General features: G+C 34.6%; 1 protein-coding gene across 11 annotated transcripts in view; it reads left to right on the plus strand.

The window, feature by feature from the left end:
* Positions 1-2,291: 2,291 nt before the first annotated feature.
* LOC105319410 (serine-rich adhesin for platelets) overlaps positions 2,292-17,869 on the plus strand; it is a 41,304-nt gene continuing 25,726 nt past the window's right edge. For 6 of the 11 annotated variants that reach the window (XM_066074867.1, XM_066074869.1, XM_066074888.1 and 3 more), the window contains exons 1-4: positions 2,292-2,683; positions 2,875-2,892; positions 10,705-10,773; positions 17,726-17,833. In XM_066074867.1, coding sequence (XP_065930939.1) covers positions 2,653-2,683; positions 2,875-2,892; positions 10,705-10,773; positions 17,726-17,833 — 226 coding nt within the window. In that variant the 5' untranslated portion in view covers positions 2,292-2,652. Of the gene's footprint in view, positions 2,684-2,874; positions 2,893-10,704; positions 10,774-12,442; positions 12,500-13,116; positions 14,923-15,041; positions 15,129-15,225; positions 16,105-16,380; positions 16,558-16,745; positions 16,833-17,725; positions 17,834-17,869 lie in introns of all 11 variants that reach the window. The other 5 variants (XM_066074880.1, XM_066074882.1, XM_034466373.2 and 2 more) reach the window with 4 other exon arrangements.

The following is a 17,869-nucleotide window of genomic DNA, read 5'->3' on the forward strand; positions in this document are numbered from 1 at the left end:
AAAGCCCTTCAGGCGTTAATGGATTTGATCACGCCCCGACCAAAATTATCACCTCATAATACTCAAAGAATGATTCCTTATTCCTTAAAAACACCCAGGGGTTAAAGGGTAGGAGAAATGTTAGTGTTTCGGAAAAACGTCATAAATTAATATTTTTGTTCATAATCATCGATCGACCTTTGCATGCACCGGCCAATGTCAAACCATAGCACCGGTCTCTGTCTAGTTAGAACCATTTTAACAAGACTTTGGACTTTCAGTAGGACGTAGCTATCTAATTCTTGCGTCACAACAAGTTAATATGACGCGGTTTCAAGCAAAATATACATCGATTGCCTTGTCTTAGCTCAAAAGCCAGAGAAATCTTGTTGATTTCAGAGAGCCACGGCTGAGTGGCCGACACTGAAATAGACAGGCCTACGTCACATTGCTGTTTAACACAACTACCCAAAGTCCAAGCTCTTGTTAAAATGGTTCTATACCATAGCACCGGTCTCTATTATATGATTTGGTTTGAAGTGTAAGTGTGAATAGACCTTTTAATTAAATTTAAGTGAATTGGAGTGAATTTAAAAGTGTCTTGTCAACGATATTATCATAAAGTGGTAGTATGCTAAATATATTTAAATCGCACAAAAAACATAGTCGTCTGATAGGTGCAGTCTAGTACAGTGTAAATATTATACTATGAACTACATGTACATGGCTCAACACATATCACGGTACGGTGATTTTAATCAATTATTAAAAAAAAAAACCCAGCTTAATTTTAAATTCGGCACAATTTTAATTACACACTGTGGGATACAATTTTTTCCATAATTGTTCATAAACCGTACTTGTCAAAAAATTGACACGTTTAAAAAGGAAGTATCGTAGCATTATAGAGATCGGATAGATAATTCTACCTAAATCAAACTTGTTCGCAGTTTTACGTGTACACACTGTGGAATACACTTTTTTTTTTATAATTGTTTATAAACGTAAAAAAAGAGAAGAACGTACACAATGTGAGTTTACATGACTCTTCATTAAATTTGTTGGCTTTAAGGGGGCTATAAGGTCGGGGTCATGTTTAGACTATATTTACCTCCTTAAATGAAGATGTTTAGAGATATAGGAAAATGGTCAATTTTTAAGTTAATATATTTGCATTTTTTCTTTCCTAACAAATAGTTTATGGGCCTAAAGTTTAAGGTAGGTCTGATGGCTAATTTGTGGACCATCCAGCCCTCTTAACAATACTTTCAAAATACACCACATAAGTAAAGAAATGAAGATACACAAAATATGTATCAAAATGCAACCCCAATCTCCCCCACAACTAGTATTTTGTTTATTTAACAACATAACCAACCGTGCATGGTCTGAGTTTACTGGTCATTCATTGCCATTATTCTTGATGGAAAACACATGTAGATTTCTATAACGCACCTCTTCTTGACGCAATTTCTTAAAAATACAGCTATCAGACAGGTAATTTTTTTTTTTTTTTTTTTTTTTTTAGATTTTATTAATCGGGGGGTCAGGCGCAGTTTTTGTCGGTGGGCTATTTATAGACGAAGTCGTGGGCTGTCTAAATGAACGTGGTCATTTTCTCCCCTCGCTAATTGACGTTTATGTTCTCACAAAACCCTTGTTCATGGTCACATAACGACACCGACATGTCTAATCTGCATAAGAAAGGGGCTCCCCAAAGGAGAAATGTAAGGTTAAATTTGATCGACACATTTTCATGTGTTGGTATATATCGCATTTCTTTCACAGGAACATCAATCATGTTCATAATGATTTTTAAAAAATATGGTTTTGATTTTTGCATTGCAAAATTGAGAAGAAGACTTACTAAATTGTTATAAGAATAACCTTGTTATCACGTTATTTGAAAAAAAGAATATTTAGATTTTCATTGAAATATCTTAAACATGCTTTGTATAGCTTGATTTATTCAATTGTTTGCCGTGATAAAGACAGCTTACTGAATTCGAAATGTAAAGATACCCTCTAAGAGCCCCGATTACTAATATAACTAAGTTGAAGCCTTCTATATTATAACGGAAACGCATCAACGTAAATCTTCCCAGATTCCAAATAATAAATCATTCGCTGATTGTTTGCAAATACGTCATAATAATTCCACCTTTTTTTATATTTTTCCTCAAAACTAAGCATAACTTCGGCCTTGTCCGTGTTGTTTGTCTCCATCGAAGTTGAGTCGCGGATGCATTATTTTCGTATTTCAGACCATATCTGAAATATATATATTTTTTTCCATTTTTTTTTTTTTTTTTTTTTTTTTTTTACACTTTTACAACACAAATCTATAAAAGTGAAAGGATCGAAGTAAGTTAAAAACATTATGTAAGCCGTTCAGCCATCATCCGGTTTCAAGTTAACGAGAAGCGGAGTGGGGAGAGTGGGCACCCCTGTCTAACGCCTCAGACCAAGCCACCGTTACTTTCGGACACAACATTAAGGGAGACGGATCGGCCTTAACGCAGCTCGCAGTGAAGGCGATTTTTCGACACTTTCACGGCTTTTAGCCGTACCGACTTTGGATTATTATTTTTTTTTCGTATTTTTAGTTTATTTTATTTTTTAACATATATTTTACAAACTGTGCTGTTTAGTGTCACTTTATACCAATATAAGATGAGGAATCTGTTATTATTAGCAGTAGCAGGTAAGTTTTTTTTTTATTTTGAAGTAGTATAATTATTGACGATTTAAAAAAAAAAGGGTTGTCATGAATTTCAAAACTCAACAGAATTTCTGTAAAATTTAGCAACTAAATGAGACGTTAGATCACAACCAAAAAAAAAGAATCAAAAAGAAATATATACTAAAGTATTTATTTATTTATTTCTGTTTCAGTGTGCTGTTTAAATATAGGTAAGTCTTTATAATTATCTCATTTCATAAGTTATAAATGATAGGAAAATCATTTTAATTCATAATCTTGCATGCTAAAATTACTGTATCAACATTTTCACTCATCGTCTACTCATTCATTCAGTTAACAACTCTATTTTTATCATAAATAATAGAAAAAAAGTATGTCAAAATTTGACTTTTGAGAAGCAGCAGTGAAATCAATTTTAGTTACTTAATTAGTATCCCAAAATAAGTAATAAAGTGAAGGCAAATCAATAATAAGTAAGTTGCTTTCAAAGAACACGTGTTTTAACACAAAAACACATATAGGTAAATGCCCGCAGGGTACAAATTTAAACGGATCAATATTAATCAATATTTCCCAAATAAAAAGTTTTGAACGGCACGCTCCCTTCTCCCCTTTTAAAAAAAAAAGACGAGTGTTTGAAATCATACTTTTGTTTTTCATCAATCAATTTATTACAAGAAATAAAAATATTCTCCAAAGACCGATTGATTGAGAACAGAGATGGGCTGACGTCATAATAGAAACATGCAGCTACGTCGATCGTTTCCTTGCAACACAACCCTGTCCCATTAAGGTGAATGTTTACTGCATCACAATGCGCCGTTACGTCACAATGAACGCGCGGCAGTGTTGTTCAGCCGGCCTGCGGCTTATTTTAGGAGAAGCCATTTATCATGGCGACAAAACATTGCCCTTGTGTGCATAAGAAAAGAACAGAAGCACAAGATCGGTGTCAATTCTACTTGTCAAAGTCTTGTTTATGGCTTGCGTCCGCTCAGTATATAATGGCGAGCAATGCCGTTGAACTTAGTGATGACCCGTAAATAGGTCCATTGTTACCTCTCAGTCTGTTTATACGTAAACTGTTAAAACATTAATGGTATCTGGATTTAAAGAATGGAGTTTCTTAAAATGTTTTAAAATCTCTGATTAATATATATTCTTTAGTTTATACTAAATTGAAGACATATAATTGTGTCATGGCGAAATAGGAAAAAAAAACATACTAAAATAATAATAAAAAAAAAACAACATTAAAACGCTCACATGTGAAAAAAAATGATTGTAGTAGATAAAAAAATGTTTTTGTATGAGTCGAAATTGATGGCAAAAAAATTAAAAAGCAAAGATAAATGAGAATATAAACGGAGGTTCACATGCGTATGAAGGCATGAACTTGACGTACGGACTAGATCGTGATGGCGCTAACCAGCCTTAAAACTAACCCGCCCGATCTGACAGAGAAATGGCTCATTTTCTGACAGATGGCGATAGATGTACAGGAATAATGGCATTCGCAGGGTTTGAAATCCTAACTTTGTTCCGCAAGTGACAATCATAAAAGAATTATTTTTATCTTCTGAACTCTTATCATTTCGTTCATTTTTTTCCTTTTATTTTACCTTGACTTTATCCTATATTTTACTCTCTTTTTCATTTCTTATAATTAAAAAAACATAATTATTTACGGAACAGAGGAAATATATCTATAGATATCAACAGTCTTAATCCTTACCTACTGTGTAATGTAAGAATAAAATGCTTTTTTAATTAACAAAATGGTCATGTAAGGAATTCAATGTACTATTCTATTGCAGGATCATATTCAACGATTTATGTCTGTAAATCAAGTTAAGTAAGACGTTTGAAAACAAGATTTATTTCCTTCAATTCAACATGCGTTCACATCTTGTCAAGCGTTTTTATGACTTCTCGTAAAATGTGACGTCCGGCGAGATTTTTATGATACCGAGGTGATGCCTGGCCCCGGGGGAACCTTATCCACATTTATAAATATATAGCTACAATTATGTGTTAGTACACTCTCACTCGCTTAGATTTGCGCCCACTTTGCCGCTTCAATATGATGTAACGAAAAAAAGAATCCCAAGTGCATATCTAACGTATGCAAGAAAGCATCAAGGGAAACTTTCATATTAACAAAATATTGATAAGAGTTTATCATAAGTTTCTTTTGTCGCTCGTATCCATGGCTCTCTAGAGAACTTTTTATTTCGCTTTTTCAATCAAAGTTCACTTCAGAACAACGTTTATGACACATTCTAATATAGTTATTGCCGAGATCAAAGAGAAGCCGCGGATATTATTCTATAAATAGTGCCTGTTTGGGAGGGTAACAGTTGAAATTGACACCCCGAGAAAACCATTGTCAACCGACGCGAAGCGGAGGTTGACAATGGTTTTCGAGGGGTGTCAATTTCAACTGTTATCCTACCAAACAGGCACTATTTATTTTGTTATACTGAATGTCTTAATTTTTAAGAAAACTTACCTGCTTTTACAAAGGAATAACGTGAATTCTACGGCTAACCGTACGCGCATAATTTTCGCGCATGTAACAATTTTTAATGTTACCCGTTGCTAAGTGCGTTGCTAACGCTGAGGGTAATAAAACGGATTATGAATTGCGTCTAAACCAATCAGATTTCAGTATTTAACATGAAAGTATAACAATCTCCAATATTCCACGAAGGTCGTCAGTAAATTATCGGATCAGAAATACCTATTTCTCTCGTACCGATCATGAAAGTACAACTTCAAACCGTAAAAAGTTTTAAAACCATGTCAATTTCACGTGTAAGTTCCAATCAAAACAATGTGTATTGCCTCAAATATCTATTTTTAAGAGATCAATGCGGCTGTTCCTAGGACCTCCCCAGCGCATCCTCACTGCGTGTTTTTACATAAAATATATAACGTGTAGTGATAATAATCGTATTAAATTGCCCTTAAAATATGGAATATGATTCAAAGATATTTCATAAATAAGTGAAGAGTATAAAGAATTCAAAGAAAAATTATGTCGTCTGCATGTGATTCCTTTGATCGATACACAGGTAAACATTGATAACAAAACCGTTGGGGTTACGCGGAACAGCCGTTAAAATGACCTCGATCGTCTCTCTATAGAAGAAACGATCTGTTAAAATACTGGGCTGTTAGTAAAATAGAAATAAAGTTATTGTTATCGTAAATGTTGTAGGATAACCTCCTCGGTCTCGAAATGTTGTTTGAAATATAAAAGCCTCGGCTGACGCCTCGGCTTTTATGTTTCAAAACAACATTTCTCGACCTCGTAGATTTTTCTGCAACATTTGCGAAAACTCGTACTTTATTCCTTGATAAAAACAAATTCAACTACTTGTTACATGCAATAAGAAAATTTCTTTAATAAAAAAAAAACCCAAACAAAAACAATAAACCATTCAACAGAGCGATCCTCATGGTTCTTAGAGCTAGATTGAAAAAGTGTTCTTAAATATTTTGCAGTTTCTAATATTGTTCTTTTGAGCTTCAGCATCAGACAAAAGTTCACCTCATTGACGATGGGAACAAGGGAAATTTATTTCCCTTTATTTCGTAGGCAAATGATAGTATAAATAGTATGTATTTTTTTAAACCAGTAATAATCATGCGACTTCATACACAACCGCCAACATCATACATAAAATAGTTTTTTTCCGAGTGTTTAAATACTACACAGTGGAGCTAACAAAGTAGAAAAAATTCCGCGATCTACAATTCTACGACCCCCTCCCCCTTGCAAGTCTTAAGAGGACTAATGGTTAAAAGCAGGATGGGGTGGGAATGGTTATTTATTGTCTGTCAAAAGGCCAATGGTCGAGGTCGAAGTTAAAAATAAATTTTATGGGTTGTAAAAGCAAAGAACGTACCGACCGATTTAGTACCATTCGTGGTCAATTGATTTGAAGATAACCACGCAGACAGTTTTATTTGAAAACATGAACGATACTGCTCATAGGTTCTGGAAGAACCTTTATATTTATATTGTCTAAATATAGGCTACACTTAAAAGCCAAGAAAAACAATGAACCAAAAAAGTCCGGTTCTCGCGAGTTCCGGGTGTTCGTAAAGTGTTTATACACAGTGATTTAATTGTCAGTATAGCCGATGATGAATAATATCTATATTCATCTTGAATTTTGACTTAATTTTAATCATACCATCATCTATATTTATTTCAAAAAGAATAGTCACTATAAAAAAGCGAGCATCTCTTTTAATGTCGGTGCTGGCCCGATACAAATCTTTGAGTTTAAACACAATGGACGTTTAAAAGAGTCTTTTTGGAACATTTGCTTGTCAATCACAATTACATCCGGTAACTTGCGCACGCATTAGGTAATTTAGTTTTTTTTCTATTTCTACCCACTCCTATAAATACAAAGCCATGCAGTTGGTTTTCTATTTCTGTTTTAAAGAATAATAAAAAAAAAACAATTAAGAAAAAAAATCAGACACAGTAAATACGAAAATTAACAAAAAGAACAATAACAAAAGATATAGTTCAACATTTTAACACTGTACCGTACAAGCTTATATTTTAAAAAAAAATGGTAAGCTAGCAATGTAGCCATCATAAAGATGTCTACACCATTGGTTTAATTTTCTGAATCGATTATTAATTATTAATAGAAAGAACAGTTGTGCACTAAAATTGTGTTTTGGGTGGGATGGAGGGGGGGGGGGGGTGTCTCAATTAAAAATGGTGAATCTAGAGTAGAAATCTAGTCGGCAATGGCATAACTCATTAATTCTGATTTAATCATTCTGTATTATTTACTGTAAATACTTTCAATTTTGAGATTAAAAAAAAATAATGGAACCATTGGTACTGTTTTGGAGCAATCGTATTTTCTCGGGCCTTTCCGGCAAGCTCGGAAAAAATAGCTTGGTAGGCCTAGTTAAGCTTTTATAAAGCTTTTATTATCATTTAAGAAATAACTTGTCGTTACTTTTGGCATTAAAACAAAATACAAAATTTCAGATCATATGTAGTTGATAAAACGAGATTGACATGGTACAGTGTATCTACAGTTGTATTCCCAGAATGCCCTACCTTGAAGTCGAGCATGCGTATTTCAGTAAAAAAGACTAACGTAGATGCCAGCGTTCGAGAACGTCAGCAGTTAACCACTGTGTAATGTGTGAATTCCCGCGCTTCCGCGGGATATTATCTAGTCAGTTATAATGCTACAGTGCTGCCAAGTGATATGAAGTAATTTAATGCATTGACGCTGAAATGCAAACGTTTATTTTTTACAGTTACGCGGTGGTAGAATTTACTTCTTTCTATATAACTCTAAGGCACCGTAGACTATTCTGCAACTTCATAATTTCAATTAACACTATTTTAATCAAGCACAATTTAAAAATATATATATGCCAACAGTTCAAGTAGGTATAAAGTAAAATAACATTGCTTTGTGAGACAACGGTTCGGATTGTTTTTTCTTTGAGGAATATATTTCTATAGTAATTTGCATTGCGTCATTCATAAAAAAACCCCAATGATTGATTAAGTTATATTTAACATTATTTGTGCTTGTTAAGGGGGAGGGGTTAAAACTCTATAGCAACATTGTGCATTGAGTAAAAGGTAAAAAAAGCAAAGGTTCAGTTGGACTACTTTCAGGGATGTATTGAAAACCTTTATAGCTATATTTCCATACAAGGTCGCCGTCCCTGAAGCATAGGGCACCGCTAGGCAGAGCTAGGGATCATATAACTTTCGCACACTTAATGCCTGCAATTTGTGGTCAGGGGGCCGCGATCTTTGGTAGCGTGAAGCATAAAGTCACCACTAAATTAAGGGAGAGGTTCTTGTTTATCTCACCCATATCGACAGATCTTTTTGTATTGGAAGAAGTTTATGTAGGAGTGCAATCAGCTGTATTAGATACTAGTGAAACACAACCTAACACACATAGAGATAAATAGATAAAATACATGAAATAGTAACATAGATAAAAAATAATTACATGTTGATAAAATCAATAAATATATATCAAATAAAAATTGTATAAATAAATGTATAAATAAATGTATAGATAAATGTATAAATAAATGTATAAATAAATGTATAAATAAATAAGTAAATAAACAGACTTAATAAAAAAACACAATTGACTTGAATAATTGATGGTGATTCAGTGTAAACAGTCATCAGTTTCGACTGCTGTATGCATTGAAATATTCGCCCCGTTTTATTTCTGCTTCTTTCGCCCGTGTTGTCAGCGGGCGGATTTGAAACTGAGCGAATTCCCTTGTCTTAAATCATTTCTTTTTAACACAACTTTGTCTCGGAGAATTCAAGGCGGGGCGAAACTCTTCACAAGTGTAACAGGACGACAAGTCCACGGGGCGAAAATAATCCTGTATACAATATTAGGAAATCTTAGGATACATGACAATTGATATAAAATCCTTCAAGATTTACATACGACTTCAATTGAAACTAGGATATGGTAAACACTGTTGATCTAGAAAATCGTTTTAGTTTATTTTGAATATTTGACTGCTGTTCCCATGAATACAGTTTGTAATATCAGCTAAGAAAAAGCATAAAGTAGATTAAAATTGAGTGAAAACTGACGTTTTAATGATATGGATATTTTTTCTTGTATAGATCGTTACCTACCATTGTATTGTACCAAATGAATCTACTAATACAGTCAAAGCATGCGTTGGTAATGAAACTGACCGCAATATTTGTTTATATGAAGAAAAGTGGGCGTGGCGATGTCGTAAAATTTCCCGTCTGGTTTACGGTAATGGAGGACATGTAAAGGTGTTTGTTTCATCATAACATAGATTTCACGCCATAAAACGCATATGTGACCGAATATCGCTGATGTCAACGGTGCAATTAATATTGCTTATAATGTGATTAACAAAACTATTAAAGCAATTAACAAATGTCGATAACCGCAATATGTTTGTACAATCCATGACCTGTGTAATGTCGGACATCAACAGACACATCGAACACAAACCAACGCAATTTCGTCACCACATACTGTAGGGTGTCTTTATTGGCGAGAGTGGCATGTTTACACAAATGTGGCGAATCATTTACTTTGCCAAAAACCTAATTATAAATACCGTGGACTCATTAGAATTTCTGGGGGCCAATTTTCGTGGATTATAGGTTTGTTGCTTACTCGTATGGATGTATTTTCGAAGATGCGTCGGTTTTCAGTTTCAGTAGGAAAACTTAATCTGTTGTAATTAGTTTTCGTCGAGGAAATAAATTCGTGGTTGAAGAGTAACTACGAATGCAACGAAAACTAAACCACCACGAACTCAATTGATTCCACTGTAACTGCAAAAGAAATTAAATTTTGCAAATTCAATATAATAGCACTCGTAAGATAAAGGATATAAAATAAATAAATGTTTGTTTTTTTTTTTTAATTTAAATGATTTTTCAAAAGAAAGATGTAAGGTATAATTAATTGGTTATAAATTATTACTAGTTGATAAATTTAATATAGTCAATTTTTTGCTAACTAAATATTTCATGAAAACAAATCGTTCATATATTATGAATTATAATTAGACTATATTAGATTATGGTCGTAAAGTTAAAAACGAAACGAATTTTGAACAGAAATTTAGAAACTTTCACTTTGCTCTGAGTCAGATATCTGAACTCCTCTCTATAACTGACTCCGTCAAGGTAATTGCGGTATTGCTCTCGTTCAAGGTAAATTATACTTCGGATACGTTTTAGTAGCTTAAGAGTTTTAAGACGTAAATGAAACGATTGACGCTACGTCATATTTCACCAAAATATGTTATTTTGCCTTGCAAAAAGCAGTACTGAAGATACCATGGAAGGATTTATAGATAATATGCAAAATACTTGATACAAGATTGGTTTATTCGATTTTTTAGTAGTACGTCCTTACCGTTGAAACATAATATGGCCATTGGTATACCTTTCACAAATTTAAACCCATTTTCTTTTTTTGTAGTTTTAGGTCAGACAAAATCCAAGTTAAACAACATTAAATGGCAGGCAAACCTTGGAGGTGCCGGAATAGGTAAGTCATAGTCTATTAATAGAACTGGCTTTTGTGACGTCATAACTAGATCTTGTCCGTTTGAATGGAATTCCTCAGTTGCTGGAACAGAAACAGATATAGCGAGCAAAGAATAAAGCACCAACCGTATAACAATGTAATCAGATACCCTTGTCTTTCCTCTAGTATGGATTTACCTTGATATCGGCTATATATAATTGGCCATTTGTGTCTTAGTACATGATGTTTATTGATGATATTTGAATTTTGGTCCCATCAGTGTACACAATATGATATGTAATATCTTAATACGAAAAGAAAGAAAAGACATATGTGGTAAAAGTCATTTTTCAATACCCTTCTACTACCATTCATGAATCAGTAAAATCAATCTTAAAATGAAACAACAATAGTTTAAATCTTACAAATGTTTCTGTTAATTAAGCGTTAGTTTTCGAACTAACCTCTGCGGTATTGTTTTGATTTAAACCATTGTTTTTTTTCTTTATTTTCTCTTATTTTCTTATTTTCTGGGCTAGCTGGTCGACAAATTAACCTTATAGTTTTGGAAATTATTTGTTGAGCTCTTTGCTTTCATTTATTAAAGAAAAAATATAAATATTTAATATTTGAGATTTGAATAGTTTGCTATATCTTTATACATAATTCACCGTCTTAAGGAGATTGAAAAAAGTATATAAAAAGGCTGCGACCACGCAGCCTCTTTAAGAAATAAGTACTGTAAACCAACTTTTATTCGCGGCGACATTATTTCGCGACTTACTGGATACAATCTTGTTTGCGATGACTAATTTTTGCGAGTAAGCATTTTACAGACCAATGTTGTTATTTAAAAACACACGGCAAGGCCCGGTTTGTGGCAAGAAATATTCGCGACGAAGAGGCTCTCGTGAACTTCGCAAACATTTCTCGCTCGCGAATAAAAGTTGGTCTACAGTATTGTTTTCTTATAACAAAGATCATTACTGTTTTGAGCCTATGCCTTTACGACACCCGTGCACATTAACTATGTATTTGCATGGTTAAAACGATTTAATACGCTCTAACAAAAGTTGAAATTGATAATAAGAAGAACATATGGCTTTTTTCTTCATTGCATACAAAAAATGACAACACTTTTTGCAAAGAGAAAAACACCATTGACAAAGACTGAAGTGATTCTGTGAAGATACATAATGTTTCCATTCATTGTTTTTGTTGATGTCAGTGCAAAACGAGAACGAGAAGTGTTGCCATTTTTTGTGAGAAATTTGATTGGGTTCGCTTTACCCTTAACAGACTGACAACAGTAACAAAACATATGCAGTCTTGTCGACTCTTTTTCATGCAAAAGTTACTACCCTTTTTTATTCCAATTGATTCAATATATTCTAAACTTGACTGCCTGTGTTTCTAACAAAGCTCTGTGGAACGATATGCTTTTGGAGGACCAGGAATTTTTTTTCATATAGATGTAAATAATTAGTAGATGCATCTAACCATTTAAAAATGAAACTTTTTTTCGGAAAATCGTTTTTTGTTTTAATTCTTTAAAAAACCTGGACTCAAATTTACCCTTCAAAACGCATTGATTCCACGTTATAACAGTGCGGGTTTTTTTTCTTAAAACGGAACGGAAGCTTAATATGTGCATGAGGTGATACTTTTGTATAGAAAGTTTGATTTTCAGGACTTCCGATTTCCTTCAACATTCCTGTTATAACACCGCGAAGTAAATTCACGCTAGGTAAGGACTTTTGACGCGTACTTTACATATCCATGATTTTGTGTAGCGTGTGGCGTCTTTTGTCTCGTAGAGTCCCGTGTCTCTTATTGTAGCATGTAGTGTCTTTTGTTGTGTACTGTAGCTAGGATGTGATGTACTGGTACAGCGCGCACTTCCTTTTATGTGTTTTTTTAGCGTGTAAAGTTTTTATCGTGTGTTGTACATGAACGATGAGCGAACGCCTATAGCATGTTGCAATTGATAAATGCATCGTTGGAAGTGACATTCAATAGTTTAAAAGTGGTGTATGTTTTTGCCAGCGTTTGCAGAAACGTAAGAAATAATACAAAGCACTAAATACCAAATAATGACAGGGGATTATTGTTATGTATATTTTTGTTTTCATGATCTAAATACTATCTGCTTTTAGAATTAAAAGTATGACCGAATTAATAAACTCCTCTCATTAATGTCGCTTCCCTTTCTTAGATAACATACTCTGTAAAATCACTAATACACCTAATACGTATTATGTTAGATTGACTGGCAGTTTTCTAAAATGTTCCTCATCAGTATGTGATAATAAAACAATATATAGAAACTAAGTTATCATTAAACTTTCACACACAATCTTCCAGCAAATTACACAATGAAATCATCAAATGATACACACTCTGTTTCAACACTGGGAGACTCAGTAGAACCCAAGGAAAATCTGTCATCAGTTCCGCGTCCAGCATCAAGCGTCAAAAAGACGCTGAATGTTGATGCTGTCTCAACGGAATCCAGGAGGGCAATGGACACGTCACTAATGGCTCCGAATGAGCGAAGCAGCCAGGTCTCGAGAGGGAATTCCAAATCAAGCTTTCAGAATTCAGAGAGCAAGGCGTCTTCTGGTTCGACAGTTTTGAGAACTAGACGTATTCAGCAATCTACCATGTTAACAGGACAAAATTCGTCAAATGGAGGATCAAAGCCGAAAAAAATGACACAAGATATACCTCCTCCGATATATGCATCTAGCGTGAAGAGTAGAGTCGCTGGGCGTTCCACGGAGATACCCATGCATCTCTTACGCTCGGGAAAGAATATAGTCACCAAAACTATAACAAAGAGAAAAAACGAAAACGGTGTGACCGAAATTCATATAACGACAGTTACTAGGAAGCTTGTTGACAATGTCCCCAGTCCTGATTCCAAGAACAGAACAGTTGTCTTGCGCACTGTGAAGAAAGGCGTATCACCAACTTCTAACATTAACTTAGGTGCACGGCCAGCGGTTGATTTATCCTTTCCTTTAGAAGAATCAAACACTGTGAATATCAGCGATACGGTTGGTGATGTACCAACAAGTCTAAGAAACTTACGCCCACAGTCTATTTCTATTAGGACTAATTACAGGGAAGTTGATTTCTCAAAACCAACATCTAATACAGATGTTTCTCAAACAGATGCCCTCTCAGATGGCAATAAGAGAGAGCAAGTGGGAACGAAGAAAATCAATATCGGTACAGAGATCGTTAAACCCTTAAAAATAAAAACTACATCAACTTCGTTACAGAAAGATAGTCAAATCACAAAAGCTCCTCGTGTTACACTGCCTGCAAATTTCCGAAGGAAAATAGCTGTAAGAGGAAAAGCCTTTGATGGAACGGTACAAATTCCTATTGCCACCACGACTGGAATTAAATCAAATTTGCCGAATAATATGCCAAGAGGCATAAATGACCCAATTAAAAAGTCCATCAACGGTGAAACCAGAAGAAGAACATTGGTCAATACTGAGCAGAGCAATGGAGCCGTGAGAGCCAAAATTGATAAAGTGACGAAGACAATAAACAATGAAACTAAACCAAGAGAGCTATTCAATACTGAGCAAAGAGCAAAAAGTGAGGTGGGTATCACAAAAAAGCAGAGGCGAGTCAAACTGACAAACGATACAAAGGGTATTGAAAAGCATATCCCGACAACTGAAACACCTAAAACAATAACAAAAGAAACAAGAATGAGACAGAGAGATAACTTAAAAGGCGAAGGTAAAGTAGAAACAAACAAAGAAAATACTAGGTTTCCTGTCAAAAAGACTATTGTAAGGGAACCAACAAAGACGTCAACAGTAGTCCCTACAACTAAACTTTTGAAGGAAGAAAGTGTTGTCAAAGATAGCCTAAAGACGTCAACACGAAGAAAAACATTAAGAGAGCCAGTGAATAAAACACCGACATTGAACCCAGATAATCAGACTCAGCAAAAGGTTAAATCTCAAATAAACCAGAGAAGCAGGCCTGACTTTTCATTGACCAATGCAAGCAGTAGTCACAAACAGTCAAATCGACGAAGAAAACCGCCACGACCAAAGAAAAAATCAGTCGTTAAAAAGGTTGTTTCTAAAGCTAAAGATTCAGTGTCGCCACTACCAACACCAGCAGTCAATAATTTACCAGGTATTTTCTTATTAATTTAAAATGTTTTGATTACACATCAGTTTTGTATGTAACCCGGTGTTGTTAAACTACGTCTTAAAAATTGAGGAAAATAATGACATTTTATTCCTTTTTTAAAGATGAAGTAGAACAACAACTTCCAGCAGAATCTCAAAATCTGCTGAACAAACTTGTAAAGACGGCCGTACAAGGTTCCAGCTCAACTGGTTTGTATTTCATATGCTTTTCACATTTATGACGTCGTTTAAGTAAAACAAAGAAAGAACATTCCTATTTTCTATGGTCTCTTTTATATTTTACAAGGTAATCAAAGTGAAGTTCAGGCAGAGCAGATGCGAATATATAATGAATTGTTAGCGTCCTTAAAAAAAGCGGTTTCTGGAATGTCTGTTAAAACTGCCTTAACAAAACAGAGAGAAAATACCAACGCTGTTGAAGTTAAAAGTGTTAAAAGCGACAAAGCATCAACAAGCACTTCACCGAAGGCGTCACAAAACACACCTCCCGTTAAACCAAACACGGTCGTTAAAAAACAAACCGACAAAACCAAAAGTTTTGATAATTCATCGCCAGGGGATAGCGGTATTCTGAACATAAATATTGATATGACTGCAGGTGCTACAGCGGCACAAAAGAAAGAACAGGATGTATTTGCTGCTTCAAGAAGGAAAGCAGAGCAGTCCTTAAAAGATCTAGCTCAGCAAAGTACTAACGAGCATCAAAAGAATACGAATGTTGATCGTACACAAACAAGATCATCGAATAAACTGTCTCCGTCAGTCCATAGATCGAAGGCTATTAGGACATCCAAGGAAAAAATAAAAGAATCAAACAAACCTCCAAAAATTAACCTGTTGACAGATATTAAAAGAACTGACGTTTCACACATTAATACTTACCCATCAGATAAGGTTCAAAACATGCACAAAATGGAATCAAGAAACAGGGATGTGGTTTCCCACGAGTCTCAGATTAGCACCTCATCTGTTCATCAGCCAAACGTTGATTTTGCTCATCATGAAAATAAATGGACGGAGATTCAATCTGCAAACGGACCTGTTAGAGCGGATCATCCCACGTGGATGGAGCACGGTCATGAAATTAGTCACATGTCAGTATCTCACGCCCCTAATCAACAGGTCTTGACACATTCTCACGCCAATGGCGGCAACACACAACAAGGTATTTGAAAATATCATCCCAGCTCCATTTTTTTTTTTACATTTTATTCATAGATTGACAACCTCTACTTAGTCCTTTGACTACCCCTTTTGAATGGTACTTTCCTCCAGTGATCATTTGATTGGCCAAACAATTTATATATCTATTTATGGATGTGCGCTTCTGCTTATTTTTAAGACCAGTATCGTGCTTTTAAACGAAAACTAAAGATTGAACAGATTTTAAAGCAATCAAAGGAATATAAGAATTAACTGAGTTATTCTAAATTTTTCATAGGTAACACTCAAGCACAGAGACTTCACTCAATATCATCAACCAATCAAAAACAATCAAATGATCAATGGGTGGTAGTATCATCTACGACACGCCCCTCTTCTTGGGAGGACACGCCCCATTCATCTAGGTCTAGAGGAGGTCAATGGGCCGTACTTCCGACTCACAAAAGTTCTCAAGGTAACTTTTCTTTTGATCAATACATGCTATGTATTGAGTTATTACACTTGAACGTGAAAGGATTGACAAAGAGACATAAAAGATGTGAAATTTCATTTTTTCGATCAAATGATGTCAGGACTCCATGAAGGATCGTAAGAGATTTTCATTTCTGGGAATTCCTCGGCAACGTCGTTTCGTATTTTCAGATACCTTGGCTCTTGTCCAACATTCTTTGGCACCTCTCACTGGAACAGCAAGATTGCACGCGGAACTGATGCACAAACAAAAGGAGGGTTCGTATGAACTTCCCACAACGAATCGGATTTGTTTGCCAATCATTTCTCTCATTCTCTCAAATACCATAAACATCTTATTCTTTACTATCAGTATCATGCACATTGTTTGGAAACCAGTTCTTTATCATTTGGGGATTTTCTTTTCGTAATTTTCTTAAACTGTCAGTCATAAACATAACTACATTTCTATTAAATATTTGTTAAATAATTCTTTTGAAAGCGCTAAATGACACTCGATAAAACTTTAAAAAAATTATTTAAATAAACGCGTTATATTTTTACGATGTTTCGCGACGTTTTTAAAGAAGAGGATGGAAAACAACAGATGAGAAAGAAGAAGGGGAGCTTAAACGAGGATGGAGACTTATAACACGTTATTAACCTAAATCTAGGATGGAATTCAGGCTTGTAGTTCATTTAACTATCTACTTAAGTTTAATTCGATGGCTCTGCTTAATTGTAGCAAGTCTAATAAAAGTAGATAAGCACAACAAAATGCTAATATTAAAAAACTGTGATCAGCCTTAGCTAAAACAAATAACTGCTAAGATTAATTAGATGTGTTGTTCCTACTCATATACTAATGCTTAAAATTCGAATAGAAAGATAACACGACTAATTGCCCCTTCCCCTTGTTAATGATACTGAAGTACATTTGGCTTCTTTTGGCTAAATTCGACAGCTTACTAAACAATGTCCCTGTTAGGAAGATTTAATAGTGTATGGCTACCCCTTTCCAGTTCGATTTATAGATGCTTTTTAACAATTAGGTTTGCTGCGAAGGATGTATTTCATCAGTTTGCTTTTTGCCTTTACCATAGCATTAAAATGTGATTAGTGAGACTAAACTAGAAATGGGGATCCTCAATTAGGTTTTTGCAACTTTACAGAAAAACGGTCAGCACCCAATGCAGTAAACTTACAAAATAACATCAGACGACGTCGACAGACACCGACAAACATCAGAAAGAAAATAGAACGAATAATCTCCCTAAAAGGTAAACTTAAAGTAACATACCCTCTTTCTCCAACAT

The sequence above is a fragment of the Magallana gigas genome, chromosome 1 (genome assembly GCF_963853765.1).
Source record: "Magallana gigas chromosome 1, xbMagGiga1.1, whole genome shotgun sequence".
In the NCBI taxonomy this organism is placed as follows: domain Eukaryota; kingdom Metazoa; phylum Mollusca; class Bivalvia; order Ostreida; family Ostreidae; genus Magallana; species Magallana gigas.